Source organism: Schistocerca serialis, chromosome 12 (genome assembly GCF_023864345.2).
Source record: "Schistocerca serialis cubense isolate TAMUIC-IGC-003099 chromosome 12, iqSchSeri2.2, whole genome shotgun sequence".
Classification (NCBI taxonomy): domain Eukaryota; kingdom Metazoa; phylum Arthropoda; class Insecta; order Orthoptera; family Acrididae; genus Schistocerca; species Schistocerca serialis.
The window spans coordinates 93,824,245-93,839,406 of NC_064649.1; the positions used below are offsets into that span (position 1 = coordinate 93,824,245).

General features: G+C 42.3%; 1 protein-coding gene across 1 annotated transcript in view; it reads right to left on the minus strand.

Moving 5' to 3' along the window:
* The window catches only part of LOC126428132 (proliferation-associated protein 2G4), a 61,690-nt gene that overhangs the window by 13,542 nt on the left and 32,986 nt on the right, over nucleotides 1–15,162 (minus strand). Inside the window, exon 6 of the mRNA XM_050090035.1 lies at nucleotides 10,827–11,052. Within this exon, the coding sequence (XP_049945992.1) occupies nucleotides 10,827–11,052 (226 nt within the window). The remainder of the gene's footprint in view (nucleotides 1–10,826; nucleotides 11,053–15,162) is intronic.

The following is a 15,162-nucleotide window of genomic DNA, read 5'->3' on the forward strand; positions in this document are numbered from 1 at the left end:
TTGGAACTATGAAGTACGATTTCAACCAATATGGTTGGGAGTATCAGTGATCATTCTAGGCAGAATTACTTATGAAGAAACAGTCACGATCGCAAAGTATCAGTTATTTAAAATGACTGGTTTCGGCCATCTTCATATTAATTACCCTGTAAAGATTATACAAAGTGCATGGTGATTAGGTCAGTCAGTCTTACACAAAATATAAAAAGAATAAGCTAAAACGACATGACAATTTAACCATTTGCTGGAGCTGACAATGTGCTAAGTAGATCCATGCTGCCAAAACAATAACTGCCACTTGTGGCTGCACTGTCAAGTGTTAAATAGTGCTCGATTGGGTGCCAGTTTACTTCACTACATCAGCTGCAGGCAAAGGGATCTTTTTCTACATAAAAATATTTATGACATGCAGAGGTATAAAAACTAACAGTGATTAAAATTCTTCTGGGTATTATGTCGTATCATTGCTAAAAAAAACTAACAACAATAATAAACTAAAACCAACGTTTCGGCCAAATTGCAACGGCCTTCCTCAGGGCACGACTGGTTATGCATGGGGATAGGTGCTTCTATTTATTACAGACTATCGATGTCTGACATCACTGTTTTATAACTTTTAATTGGCCCTCTAATATGATTGGCTAGTCATGACGTAAGGGGAGATGGAAAGAAAGAGGCTATTCGTGGATGTCCATGTCGTCAACAATTGGTAGCTGTACGCCAATCAGTGTTCGGCTTCTGGTTGGCAAGTTTTCCTCCTGGTGTGTGCGGAAGTGGACGGACAGTTGCTCTACAGCTGTTTGTGCAGATACGTCCGTGTCCCGTATAGCTTCTGCTCCGCAACCGCTCGCAGCCTGTTGGACTGGGATGGCCGGCAGCCAGGACACCGGGAGTTTGTAGCCATCTTCTCTGTTGATGTTGTCAAGCTGCTTAATAATTTCGATCGCCTCCCATATTTTGTGTTCTTGCATCCACGATTCTTTCGCCAGCACTCTGGCTTCCTGGAACCTGATAGGTTGTCCGCTGTCACGGTGGTGTTCCACTATCGCCGATTTATTATTATGTTGTAAACGTACATAGAGTTCATGTTCTGCTACTCGTAAGCTGACAGGTCTCCCTGTTTCTCCTATGTAGGCAGTTCCACACACACTGTAGTTCGTAAATACCTGCAGTGTTAAGATTGTTGACTACATCCTTGGCGGATAGCCACCACCACCCAGCTCAAAAGTATTCTGTTCTGCATACGTTAACTGCCCGAGCCTACCGGATAAGAGATGAAAATAACATCAAAGAAGAATTAAAGGAGCTACAAAACACGTTTCATGCCAACACCTATGATAACATCATAAGAAAGGCAGCTAAAACCAAAGGGAGCAGAACACGAGAAGAAGGCACAGAAGAGAAGCTTCCACTGGTACACTTACCATATGTAAAAGGTGTCAGTGAACAGCTAGGCAACATCCTCCGCCGACGAGGTTTCAAACCGATTTTTCAAAGCAGTCACAGGACCCGTGAAATGATAGGTTCCACCAAGGATGTAGTCAACAATCTTAACACTGCAGGTATTTACGAGCTACGGTGTGAGTGCGAAGCAGCCTACATAGGAGAAACAGGGAGACCTGTCAGGTTACGAGTAGTAGAACATGAAAACTATGTACGATTACGACAATATAATAAATCGGCGGTAGCGGAAAACAATCTTGACTGTGGACAACCTATCAGGTTCCACAAAGCCCGAGTGCTGGCGAAAGAATCGTGGATGCGAGGAAGCAAAAATACGGGAGGCGATCGAAATTATTAAGCAGCCTGACAACATCAACAGAGAAGATGGCTACAAACTCCCGGTGTCCTGGCTGCCGGCCATCCCAGTCCAACGGGCTGTGAGCGGTCGCGGGACAGAAGCTACACGGGACACAGACGTTATCTGCACAAACAGCTGTAGAGCATCTGTCAGTCCACTTCCGCACACACCAGGAGAAAAACTTGCCAACCAGAAGCCGATCGCTGATTGGTGTACAGCTACCAATTTTTGACGACATGGACATCCACTAATAGCCTCTTTCTTTCCATCTCCCCTTACGTCATGACTAGCCAATCATATTAGAGGGCCAATTAAAAGATTTACAACAGTGACATCAGACATCAATAGTCTGTAATAAATAGAAGCACTTATCCCCATGCATAATCAGTCGTGTCCTGAGGAAGGCCGTTGCAATTTGGCCGAAATGTTGGTTTTAGTTTATTATTGTTGTTAGTTTTTAGCAATGCTGCGACATAATACCCAGAAGAATTTTAATCACTATGACCCCGGTCGCGGATGCCTACGTTCTTATATAAAACTAACAGTACAGTATATGCATATCATTATAAAAGTTCAAGTGTTTCAATAGCACAGGTAATTAGTAAACTTATTTAACTTTAAATAAACTTTAAATTCAAGTGCACCAATACAAAAGGTTGTGCGAACATCGAATGCCAGCTGGTGGTGCTGGACAGTACCCCAAGCCAATGCCATTTCCATGGAAATGGCGATGTGTTGGGCGCTGCTTGTCAGAGACCATGCTGCAACATGCTGTTGCCTGTGTGACATTGTATATTGTCTATTGGCACTGAAAAATGTTTGTAGATTATGCTGTTTGCATGGAGATGGTGTCCAGATTTCCATTACTTTGATTGAATTGGCATTTTGCTAGGAATTTTCAACGTTGTGTGTAGAGAATACCACTATTTGTAAAAGACTGGGAGAATCAGATGACATTTGCAATGTGTGAGAAAATCAGATAAAAAAGTTAAATTTATAAGAGCAATTTGGCTGTGTCAGTTGTAAAAGAAATACAATGGCATTTTTAAAAGTTGTTTGTTTTGTTACATGTAGTGTCGGCATTTGTAAAAGATTTAGGAAATAAAATATAAAGAAGTGTCGGAGTCAACAGGTAGAAAATGAAATGTGGAATCTAACAGGTTCAGTGAAATATTTTTAAAAATTTGTTATATAAGTTAACCAAATGAGGACACAAAGAAACAACTATCCTCCTCACATTATTAAAAAAAAAGATTTTGTGAATATTAACTTTTTTTATTTATAATGGTTTTAGGGCACAAAACTGCTATGGTCATAAGCACCCATTATGTGGCTTAGTGAAATGTAAAAAGCCAGAATTTGAATCAGCAGCAATGGGAGCAAAACTCAATAAGGAAGGAAACTAAAAATGGAAGAATCTTAGAAAACAACTATTGAAGGGGGGCGGTTTTCTCCGAAAAGAGCTTCAAATGACTGATGTCATGTCTCTGGCACAAACTCAAGGTCGCCATCGGCTGAGCGCGTGTCACCTGCCAAAAGGGAAGCCGTAAACAGGCATGTAGCGGATTAAAATAAGGCACTGAAGTAAAAAGTGTCTCAACGTCCACGGTTGAGAGCAGTGGTGACAAAGCGGGGGAGGATCACAACTTAAAACATATCAATGGCTAAAAAGACAGCGCCCAATCTGGAGTCTTGTTAAAATTACCTCCTCCCGACAAGCAGGCCGCGACAAAGAGGTCCAAGCAAAGGGATGAGATTTTACGTCCCATAATTTATTATTGGGAAGTGCAGACCAATGTGTGTGCTATAAAAGAGCTACGCAACGGCATAAAATGCTCTGTAGATAGGCAAAGGGAACCATGAAAACAGCGGGCTGAGGTGGTGAGACTGCAGCCATTGTCGCTATATCGGTTGCCTCATTTCCGTGGATACCAACATGCCCTGGCATCCACAGAAATGCCACAGAGATGCCCTCAAATGGAGCATGTGGAGGCAGTCCGAATCCGGTGGTGCCAGAAGGTGGACAGGATAAAGAGTTTTGAGGTTTAGAAGAGAGCTTAACGACTCTGAGCATATAATATACTGTACTCACATATGGTGACAGATGTATTGAACAGCCCAGACAACAGCATAAAGCTCCGCAGTAAAAACCAAACACTGGTCAGGAAGCCAAAATGTAATAGGTGTGTCGCCAACAATACAGGCACTCCCAACACAAAAGGTGGTCTTTGAGCCGTCAGTGCAAATAAATGTGGCATCCTCCATTTAGGCACATAGAGCAGCAAATGCCTGACAAACTCTGAGAGGTGGGGGGGGGGGGCGCTTGGGGGGGGGGGGCTATCCTTGGAAACCTGGTGAACATCACGGAGAAGACAGGTCCAGGTCCGGGGGTGAAGCCACGGTGGCTCTGTCCTCCCATTTGGCAAGAAAGTTTTAAGAAATTGGAAGGAAAGGGAATGTAACAGTTGACGGAAGTGGACTCCCGGTGGTAGTCGAGAGGAAGGGCAGCCTGCATACCCTAAATCCAAGGTGGTGTTGAAAAAAAGGGCATGGGTCAGATGAGCAGGCATGGAAGACCAATGACCAGCGTTAACGACTCAGGAGGACAGCTCACCAATTGGACAGCGGAGGTTCAGCAGTCTCAGCCTAACGGCTCTCCACAGGGCTGGTGTAAAAAGCTCCAGATCCAAAATGCAATCAATGGTGGTGGACAGAGTCTAGGCACCAAAGAATACACGGCTGTGCAGAGGAGTAAACTACACTTCCATAGTCCAATTTCGAGTGTACTAAGGGAGCCGAAAAAATATGAAACATGGGAAGACCGCACGGTTTTCTGTACAACACAAGTTCTAAGAATTTTGCGATGTCCGCGAATGGAAAGTCGACAGGGCCTAGATGTAAGGAAAGCAAACTAAATTCCATACGACGCCAAAAATTTACAGACGGTCTTACTGGGAGAAAATCAGAAGCCGGTTTCGATCCTCCAGGAGTGGAGGCGATCGAGGCATCCTTGAAGACGTCGTTCATGAAGGCTGGTCTGTTGAGAGCTGTAGTTGATTGTAAAATCGTCGACAAAGAGGGAGCCCTAGACATCGGGAAGGAGACAATCTGTAATTGTATTTATAGTGATGGCAAATAGTACAACACTTAGCGCGAAGCTCTGAGGCACCCCATTTTCTTGGGAGAAAGTGCGGGAGAGAGTAGTGTTCATACGCACCTTAAATGTCCAGTCAGTCATAAATTCATGGATGAAAAGAGGTAGCCGACCTCGAAAGTCCCAAGAGAACAGTGTGCAGAGGACGCCTGATCTCCAACAGGTATCGTATGTACTCTCCAGATAAAAAAATTAGCTACCATTTGTCGTCTCCTGAGAAAATTGTTCATGATGTAAGTGGAGAGAGCAACAAGAGGGTCATCTGTGGAACCATTCTTTCGGAAACTACATTGGGCAGGCGTTAAAAGGTTTCAGGACTCCAGTCACCAGCCTAAATGGAAATTTACCAGTCTCCAAAACCTTACATACACTACTCGTGAGAGATATGGGGCAATAGCTAGAGGAGAGATGTTTGTCCTTTCCATGTTTGGGAACAAGAATGATGATACCTTCTCACTATCTTCTGCAAAGGTACTGTCAGTTCAAATTTGATTATAAAGGCGAATGAGGTAATGCAAACTACAGTATGATAAATGTATGAACATTTGGATGTGGATGCCATTTGGTCCCGTGGCAGAAGAGTGAGAGGAAGAGTGTGAGTGTTGGAGTTACTGCATAGAAAAAACAGTATTATAGCTTTCGCGGTTTTTGAGAGGAGAAAGCAAGAGGTTGCACTTCCGCTGCTCGTTTCTTTGGGAGAAAGGCTGGTGGGTAATTTGAAGAGCTCAAAATCTCAGCAAAGTGTTGACCCAATGAGTTAGAAATTTCAACTCTCATTCACGTATCGCGTCACGGGACGCCTCATTCCACTAAGGAACTGGGGGGCGCTGGGGCAAAGGGGAGGTACACTGTATTGAACGTTCCACAGCTGTACGAACAACTTCCGTAACATGAGTGACCTGATTGTCAATGCCAGGCAACTGACAGGCATCATTTGTTGTTAGAGAAGAGGAAAGTGTCCATCTGCTGCCAGCGTTGTGGGCACATAGATGGCAGTTATGGCTGTAATCAAAGGAGACATTGAAAATGGTCAATTGAGTGTATCAGCAAAAGCAAACCATTCTAAGTGCCGAGGTTCCCCATTGTTGAGGCAAACAAGCTCTGTTGGTAGAAGAGGTCAATCAATGGGAGCCTCTCAGACAAGGACATTGAGATCCCCAAAGCAGGTGGTGGGCATTGGAAATCCCCAACCGGCAAATAGGAGGGTGGAAGCTAACCAAGGAGATGAAAGAGATTGGCTCTTGCCATTGATGTGGATGACGGAATATATATGGTATAAAGAGATAAGGTGTATCCAGAAAGGGAAAGACGTACAGCGACAGCTTGGAAGGAACTGTTTGAGGGGATTGGGTGATAATGGATAGTATGATGGAGAAGAGTCGTCCCCGTGTGCCAGAGCGCCATCAACAGAGGGGAGACCAAACCAAACTGACTGGAAATGAGGTAAGACAAAGCAATCATGGGGACACAGCTTTGTTTCCTGATGACAGAAGACTGGGGAGTAGGATTGTACTAGGATCGACAATTCATCCTAATTGGAGTGAATTCCACAGATATTCCAATGGATAATTCACATAAGGTTGCAGTCAACTCAACGACCACCGAGAGCTGACAGCAGATGGTGTGGAACAGCATTCAGCCAAAGGCAGAAGATCCTGATTCATAGATTGTTCGGGGGCAGCTCCTGCCACCAGTGATCGGCCACCCGCAGTGTGTCTTGGCAACAATGGAAGACAGCTGAGGATGGCTACCACAGGGTAGTGCTGTAGGAGAGATATGCCGTGACGGAGGAGGAGAGAAACTTCGTTTCTTATGAGTCTTCTTGGAAGCAGGACATCAAGATGGAGGAGTCGATGGTTGTGAGGTCCAGGTCCGTAAAAAAATCTTCAAAAGTAGGCTCTTTTTTGGAAGTCCGGGCTTCCAATTTTGGGGTCCATGATTTAGCAGGAGCCAATGAAGGTTGAGAATAGAGTGAGTGAGTGATAGTGGGGAGGTTGAACGGGCGACCTTTGGGATGTCCGCTCTGCCGACAGTAGTGCTGAAGGTGAGATCGCAAATCTGCGTGGCTACCTCCTTAGTAGGTCGAGGAGAGCTGGGACAGTGCTATATTTACCCGCTGGGAGCACAGTGGGCTTTCTACTGGCGAATAACTTACGAGCAGCAAATAGACACCTTTTCCTTCACTCGGATTTCCTGAATAATTTGTTTATCTTTAAAAATAGGGCAATCCCTAGAGGAAGCAGCGTGGTCGTCCATACAGCTGATACAACAAGGGGATGGAGGTGGACAATCACCCTCATGGGCATCCCTGTAAAGCATATGGCCGTATTGAAACACAACTAGCTGGTATGACCAAACTGCTGACACCGATAGCAATGCATAGGATTGAGGATGTAAGGGTGAACTGAAATTCTCATATCCCACCCTAATGTTCAATGGAAGGTAAACTCTATCAAACATCAAGAAGAGAGTGCGGGTCGATACCAATTCCTTTTCATAACTTTATGTATGGTCGTTACGCTCTGATCAGGCAGGTAATGTTGAATGTCCTCATTGGCTAATCCGTCAACTTATCTTGTATAAACCACCCCGCACAATGAATTTAAAGTGCGGTGCACTTTCACCTGGACAGGGAAAGTGTGTAGCTGTTTACTTCAAAGCAATTTATGTGCCTGCAGGGCACTGTATTTCTAACAACAAGGTGCCATTTCGTACCTGGGAACAAGACTTTACATAACCTGCAATTGTGTCGACGCCTTTCTGAATAATGAAAGGGTTGACTGGGGAGAAGTCTACCTTCGTCAGACCGAGAAACAACTAGGAACTTTGGCACTGATGGAAGAATTGTCCGAGGCTGAGACTCATCTAGATTTCTCCTGTGGGCAGAAGTTTTAGAATTAAAAGAAAGCATTGCGAATGTATCCACCATGATTACCGACTTCTCTGATGGAGCGCTCCTTCCTATTGGGGCCCTCACTGAGGGCACTCCCGCCTTAGGTGATTGTCCACACCTAACAAAAAACGGACGGAGGGACCAATTGGTACATTCAGAAGGTAGCAGCTTGGGTAATCACACCTCCCTGGGCCCAGCCTTTACCAGGGGTATGTATGTGTCCTACTTGTCTAACCGGGGCTGGGAATTACGCGTTACCCTGTCACTGGCTACGCATGGGTTGGCCTTCAGATGAAAGAGAAAAGGAGGCACAAAGAAAAGGAAAGGAAAGAAGAGAAGAATTCTCAAACACCGCAGTGGAGAAGAAGGTAAAGAGAAGAACCAAGGAAAAGAGAAGGATAAAGTAAGGACAGAGACTTTCCAGTAGATGAAAGAAGAGAAACTATGTCTTACAGTCACAAGCGTCTGTCTCCGGACATAGGCACAAAACACTCCCGAAGAGAAGAGGAAGGGGAGGGGAGGAAAAGGGGGGAAGGATATGGAAAGGGAAGGGTCCTGTGCTGGCCATGCACATATACACATGAAAGTTGTGGACCCTCTGGGGATGGAAAGTAACTGTTTGTTTAAAAGAATTTAAGAGTTATTCTTCTTGTGAATAAAAGTTTCAAGCTCCTCAAGTATGTTCAAAAGTAACTCATTTAAGCTTGTGTGTAATATTTTAAGGCAGTCAGAGATGTCACCTACTGTGTGTTCCTTATAAAAAAAGGTGTTGTCAGAACATTGATTTATTTTGTGAAATACTGGAGATATGTTCCTTAAAATGTGTTTTAAAATTACAACCAGCCCATCCAATGAATATTTTTTTCACAGTTACCACCCATCAGTTTACATACACCTGAGTGAGGAAGGTGTTCATTGGCATTTCCAATACAGTGTCTTAATTTATTTAAAAGGGTATTTGCAGGTATAAAGTTGGTATTTTTGAAAAGTTAATTCTACTGGAAACTTCAGAGCTACAGCGATTTAGACTATGTCTTTATGGGAATCTGTGGTTTTTTTGTTTTACTTTCTGAAATAGGGAATGTATGATTTTGGATCACAGTTATTAGCATAAACAACTTGCTTCAAAAATTCATCTCATTTATGTTATTGATCAAGTGTAAGTGGTAATTTTAGCATTCTGTTAAGCACAGATAGAAAAAAGCTTTTTCGTATTTCGGCTGCTGGCAATATTTTGCATTAATGATTGCGTCTGTCATAGTTTGGCTTCTAAAGGTGACAAAAAATGTGTACCATTATTGGAGATAGTTAAGAAAATCTATGGATTCTTGATTTTCAAGCTCAATAGTGCAAATTAGATACCGACACTGTATATTACAGAAAAAAAAACCTTTTTGAAACATCACTGTATTTTGCGACCGACAACTACACAGCTCTTACTACAAATTTTAATTAACTATCCAAAAAAAAATTTCCCCTCATGCTACACTGATACTCGCACATGATTGTTGTAAATGTCATCCAATTCTCCCAATCTTTCATGAATCATTATATTCTCTATGCACAATGCCGAAAATTTCAAGCAAAACGGCAATTCTACCAAGGTAATGGAAACCTGGACAATGTCTCCATGTAAACAGCACAATATACCATCGTCTCTGGATGCCAATAGGCAGCATACAACAACACACAGGCAACAGCATGCTGCACCACGCTCTCTGACAAGCAGCCGCCAATATATCGCTATCGGCAAGAACCACCAGCTGGCATTCAACATTCGCTTGACATTTCATATTGGTGCTCTTGTATATGAAGTTTATTAAAAGTTAACCAATTTTATTAATGACCAGAACTATTTGAACAGTATAAGTTTTATAAAGATATACTTATATTTCTACAGTTAGTTTTCCAATGTACTTCATTTGCACATCATAAATATTTTTACATATAGTAAGATTCCACTGGCTGCAGCTGGTGTGATGCAGCAAATTGGCACACTATCAAACATGTACAGCCACTAGCAGCAGTTACTTTGACAACACGCAGCTACTCTGCACATCACCAGCTCCAGCAAAAGGGTAAAACAACATGCCTTTTTAGTTTAATCTTTGTATATTTTATGCAAGATTGACTGATCTAATGACTACGTGCTTTATAATCTTTACAGTGCAATCAGTCTGAAGATGCCTACTGTATGCTGCAAACAGTTATTTTAAATAATGATATTTTATGATTGAGACTTTTTTGCATAAGTAACTGTGGGGGTATGTTCTGAGGACACAAAAAAGAAGTAACACATTGTCTCCTGAACCCAGGTATCCAAGTTAAGATCCTCGTCCAGCAGTTTTAGCTTTTCACTAATGCTCAGAATACCACCAGTTCAGCAGAACACACACAACCTACTGTCAAAGAATCTGTTATGCTTGTTGGAAGGAAGGAGAATTTCAGGTTTCAACTGTTGATGACAAGGTCACTACAGACAGCACAAGCAGAAAATGGGTATTTGTCATTCAAAGGAACAAGCATATGCAGAAAATTGGTGATGGTCTTTCAAAAGGAACCATCCAAATATACATAGCAGGTAATTAAGGGAAACAACACAGAAAGCCTAAAAGCGGATGGCCAGATGGGAGTTTGAAGTGCACAGCTCTCAAATATGAGTCACCTGTCAAATTACTGAACCAACTTGTTCAGGTATTTTCTTTCCCCACAAATCGTCTCCAGGCCCATGATTTTCCCTTTTTGTTTCTTCTCTAAAATATACTATCTATTATAACACTTTAAAATTGCCATTTCCTTTTATGTAATTTTCTTCCAGAATTTATTTCCACCAGTAGAGTTTCATTTAATGCACACACTTCTCTTGGGGTTAACATTTAATACCACACTGTCTTCTCCTCACTACATGGAAAAATCAGGTCTGTAATATGATTACGTGAATTATGTGCTTCAATTTTCCTGCCCCTTTTATAACTTACCCGACTTTTCATAAAGCACCTGGAAAGGTTCAATGAGTTTGTGATTCACACATTCCATTACACCTAATTTTGCTTTTTTGTCATCTTCAAAGCCACGGAGATTGAATGGCATCGTTCCATACTTGTGACTAACTTCGCTAAAGAATGTTCTTGAAGTCTTCAGCTTCAACTGGTATGTCTCGTCTGTCTTCTTGTATATGGTAACTCTAGTAGCTGTCTCCTTGCCCTACACAAAAATAAGAATACAATCAATGTATCAAACACAAACACACATTTCGATATTTTATCATATCGTCACTGCAGCCATATTTTTGTACAAATTCCACCCATTAAAATTTAAGAAACAGTGTCAAAATACCAGAAAATTTGTCATATAACCGTTCTCACTATTGATTTTGTAAGACATACTAAGCACAGCAATGAAAGGCAATCTATCTCTAAAAGTAGTGTTTTCTGAAAAAACTACTACTACTGATAACAGACTCTGTTTTCCATTAAAGAGGATGTTATCACTGCCACACTTAATAGTCAGAATTCTAGTTACTCACCTGCAACCCACTTCCATTAACAATCTTTCTCAACCCACTCCCCCACCACCTAACTCTAGGGAGACCCGGCTTGTCAATCAAAACCAGTAATGGCATTGTTAAGTGCTCATGTCTGGGATACACAAATCTGAAAGGTGAGTCTAATAACTGGACTGCAAAGGTTACAGAAAGTTGGCAACAGCTGAACAACTACAATTGTATCTGGTACCTGTGACAGTGGTGACATTTAATGAGAAACCAAGAATGTATTATTAAAAATAGCGGCCGATTTCAGCAACACAAGAAGTGTAATTGTCCAGTTTGGAAATGAAACAGTTTTGCCATAACTGACTGATTCTCTTGCTATTTATTCGAACAATACATACGGAGAAAAAAGTTTTTGAAGTGGAGGACAGGTTATCAATATCACCTAATTTTTCTGTGGTACAATCGATACACAGTTTAATTTCAGATCAGCACCATTACCTTCCTGTACTACTTGTTGTAGCTTACCTTCCTGTACTACTTGTTGTAGGTATAATTCCATTATCAACCAAATATGAAGAGAGCAGCAAAATTAACACAAACACGACAAACCTATCATTTCAATACAGTTGTTTTTGTATAATACTTCATTCAAAACCTAGTCACAAAATTAAGAAAGGAAAGACAGAAAGAACTGAAACAGACTGCATTACACCATATAACTCTATATTTGTAATACAGAATTACTTGAAAGATTAATTTCTTTTCTTAGTATGGACAGATGGTTATATTCGTGCAGCATATAACGAGCCTCACATGTCCCCCCTACATTCTCAGTCCACCATATGATGCATCTCACACTGAATTTGTTACATACTTTACAGAGAAAGTTTCTCATGTCGACAACACTACTTACTACAATTGAGTTCTTGTACAAAACGAACTTTCAATCAATAAAGTGTTAATTTCAATTCTCTTAAACATGAAATACAGTGGGCACCTCATAGCTGCTCCGGCCCACCACGGGACCATGTGATGTCAGGTGGTGTGAGAGGCCAGAGCAACATCCAGTATGTTGACGCACAAGCCAAGACTCTTGTGTTTTCAAAAAGTATTTTGTATTTTTTGCAAGGCAATTCTCAGCTATGGCCGACTTGTGGACTTCCCTTTGCTTAATGTCTCTTGTGCTCAGTACATTGCTCTGCAAGTGTGCAAACTGTCTGGCCTACACAGATGCTGCCACACTCGCAAGAGACACGAAGAGCTATGTTGTCTTCAACAGGGCACAACGTATCTCTTATCTTGGGGGTGGGCAGGAATACCGGTCTCCATCCATGTCTCTGCAGTACACGTTGTAATTTGCTGCTCGTTGTCCAACCCCATGGCAGGAAAGCCGCTGGCTTGGCTGCTTCTGCCGATTCACAAGGTGTCCTCCTTCGGTGACCCCTGAAAGAGTTTGCAATGTCTCTTTTGCTCTAGCGATTCTTCTTGAACGTGGCAGAACAACCTGACAATTCCAGGTTAGGTCATTGTGAACATCATGTTGTAAACTTGTAGACATTTGTTGAAATGCTCAAGATAATGGAAATAGGTCGAAATGATGTAATGGTTAGTCTGGACGTGGTGTCACTTTTTACGATGGTGCCAGCGCAAGGCACACTGGATCTTCTGGCCCCACCAGTATTTACATGGAATCATCAAGTCGTTCCATCATGTTGTAACGACAACTTACTATTTGTACCACCAAAAATATGAAATGACAGATGGCACAGCAATGAGCTCACCACTGCCTCCTGCAGTCGCAAATTTCATCATGGAGCACTTTCAGGAGCACTCTGTGGTGTTGCATCTGTTTTGCTTCCTTCGGTATGTCAATGACACCTTCCTGATACAGCCTCACGATGAAAATACACTGCAGCAGTTTGTGGATCACGTGAATGGTGTCCACTCCAAAACTAAATTTACCATTTAAATGGAGAAGGATGGCAAGCTACCGTTCTCAGATGTTTTAGTTGAGCGGAAGGCAGGAGGCCGGCTTGGTCATTCAGTGTACATTGATCAATATTTGAACACTGGTAGTTTTCACAACCTTGTACACAAGAAAGCAGTCCTTAACATGTTAATACACAGAGCCAAAGTTATTTCTGACAACGACCACCTAAGCCGTTTAGCACTTGAGGCACATGTTCAGGGAGAATGGCTACAGCAAAAGTGACATTGCAAATGCTTTCAGGTGTCCAGAGGACGACACCTTGTGAACCGGTAGAAAAAGCCAAGCCAGTGGCTTTCCTGCCATAGAGTCGGGCAATGAGCAGGAAGTTAGGACTTGTACTGCAGGGGAATGCATTTAGACCAGTGTTCCAGCCCCACTCCTGAGATACAAGATATGTTGCGCCCTGTTAAAGACGATATTGCTCCTCATATGCCTGGTGTGTACGGTGGCCCTTGTCAGTGCAGTGTCATCTATAAAGGCCAGACAATCCGCACAACTGCAGAGCACTGAACCGAGCACAAGAGAGATATTAAGCAAAGGGAGCTCAACAAGCCAGCCATAGCTGAGCATTGCCTCAAATACGGACACAAAATACAAATTGAGAACACAAGAGCCTTGGTTCAAGGGCCAACATACTGGTACTCCATTCTAATCTCAGCCGCCCTTCTGTAACGAACAGCAACAATTTTAACAGAGACCAGTGCTACACACTGAGTAGGGTGTAGGGGCGGGTTTTGTACATCGAAACGAAGCAACGGTGGATGCTTAACACTTGTAGGGAGGAGGGAGTGGCAGTTTCAAATGTGGCACTGGCCCCTCGTGCCACCTGACATCACTCAGTCCCGCAGCAGGCCAGAGCTGCTGTGAGCTGCCCCCAACTCATCATCCGCACAAACATCGTTTCTGTCCTCTGATTGGTACCAGCGGATATAATCATAGGCATTTTAGCAGCGAATAGTGTCAGTCCCATCAATAAGTAGTTTTGCTCCTGGGAGCAAGGCCACAGCAAGCCATCGAATGCTCGAGAATTTTATTGGAATTGACTAGGCTTGAAAACCGAGAAGGTTTTCTTCAGCGTAGTGAATGTATTCTTGCAGCAGAGAGAGAGAGAGAGAGAGAGAGAGAGAGAGAGAGAGAGAGAGAGCCAACTCTTCCTCACATTAGTACAAACTTATATACTTATTTGCTTTATAGTTGTAGGAGCCAGAAGACTGTGAGACAAGACAGAGGAACAACAGATAAATTAGAACATATACCTGAATCAGTCGCTTACTTTTTTTTCTCCTCGAAAACTCGTTTCTAGAGCTTACACCCTCTACTTCAGGTGGATCAGTGGATTATATTACATTTTAGTTTGCTGGGTGTAGTCAGTTACTATTTCATTTTGATATAAGTAAGATGTAATGTACATTTGTTAACATAATATGGCACTGGAATTCTGAGTTTTAAACAATAGTAAAGCTACTTACATGTTCCAGCAGAAAGAATCCTGATGGTCATCATAAATATACATTTTCATCTTTAGGTGTTCCACAAACACGAGTCGACATAACCAGACCAGGTACTGTACACATGCAGAAATTCAGTGCCCAGTAAATCAAAGTGCATTTATTACTAACTTATACTGCGCAAATGTCAGTACATTGATTTGTAAATGTTTAAGTTTGGTAATTTGTGATTTGTTTTCATGATTTAGGTCAATCAAAAATAGGTGGTAGTAGGAGTTACTGTATAATCTGGCTTCTAGAAAAGTTCATTGCCACACATACATTTTTGTCATTGAGTTTCATGTCATGTTTTCTGTTGCGAAGAAAAATTTCAAGTAGTTTGT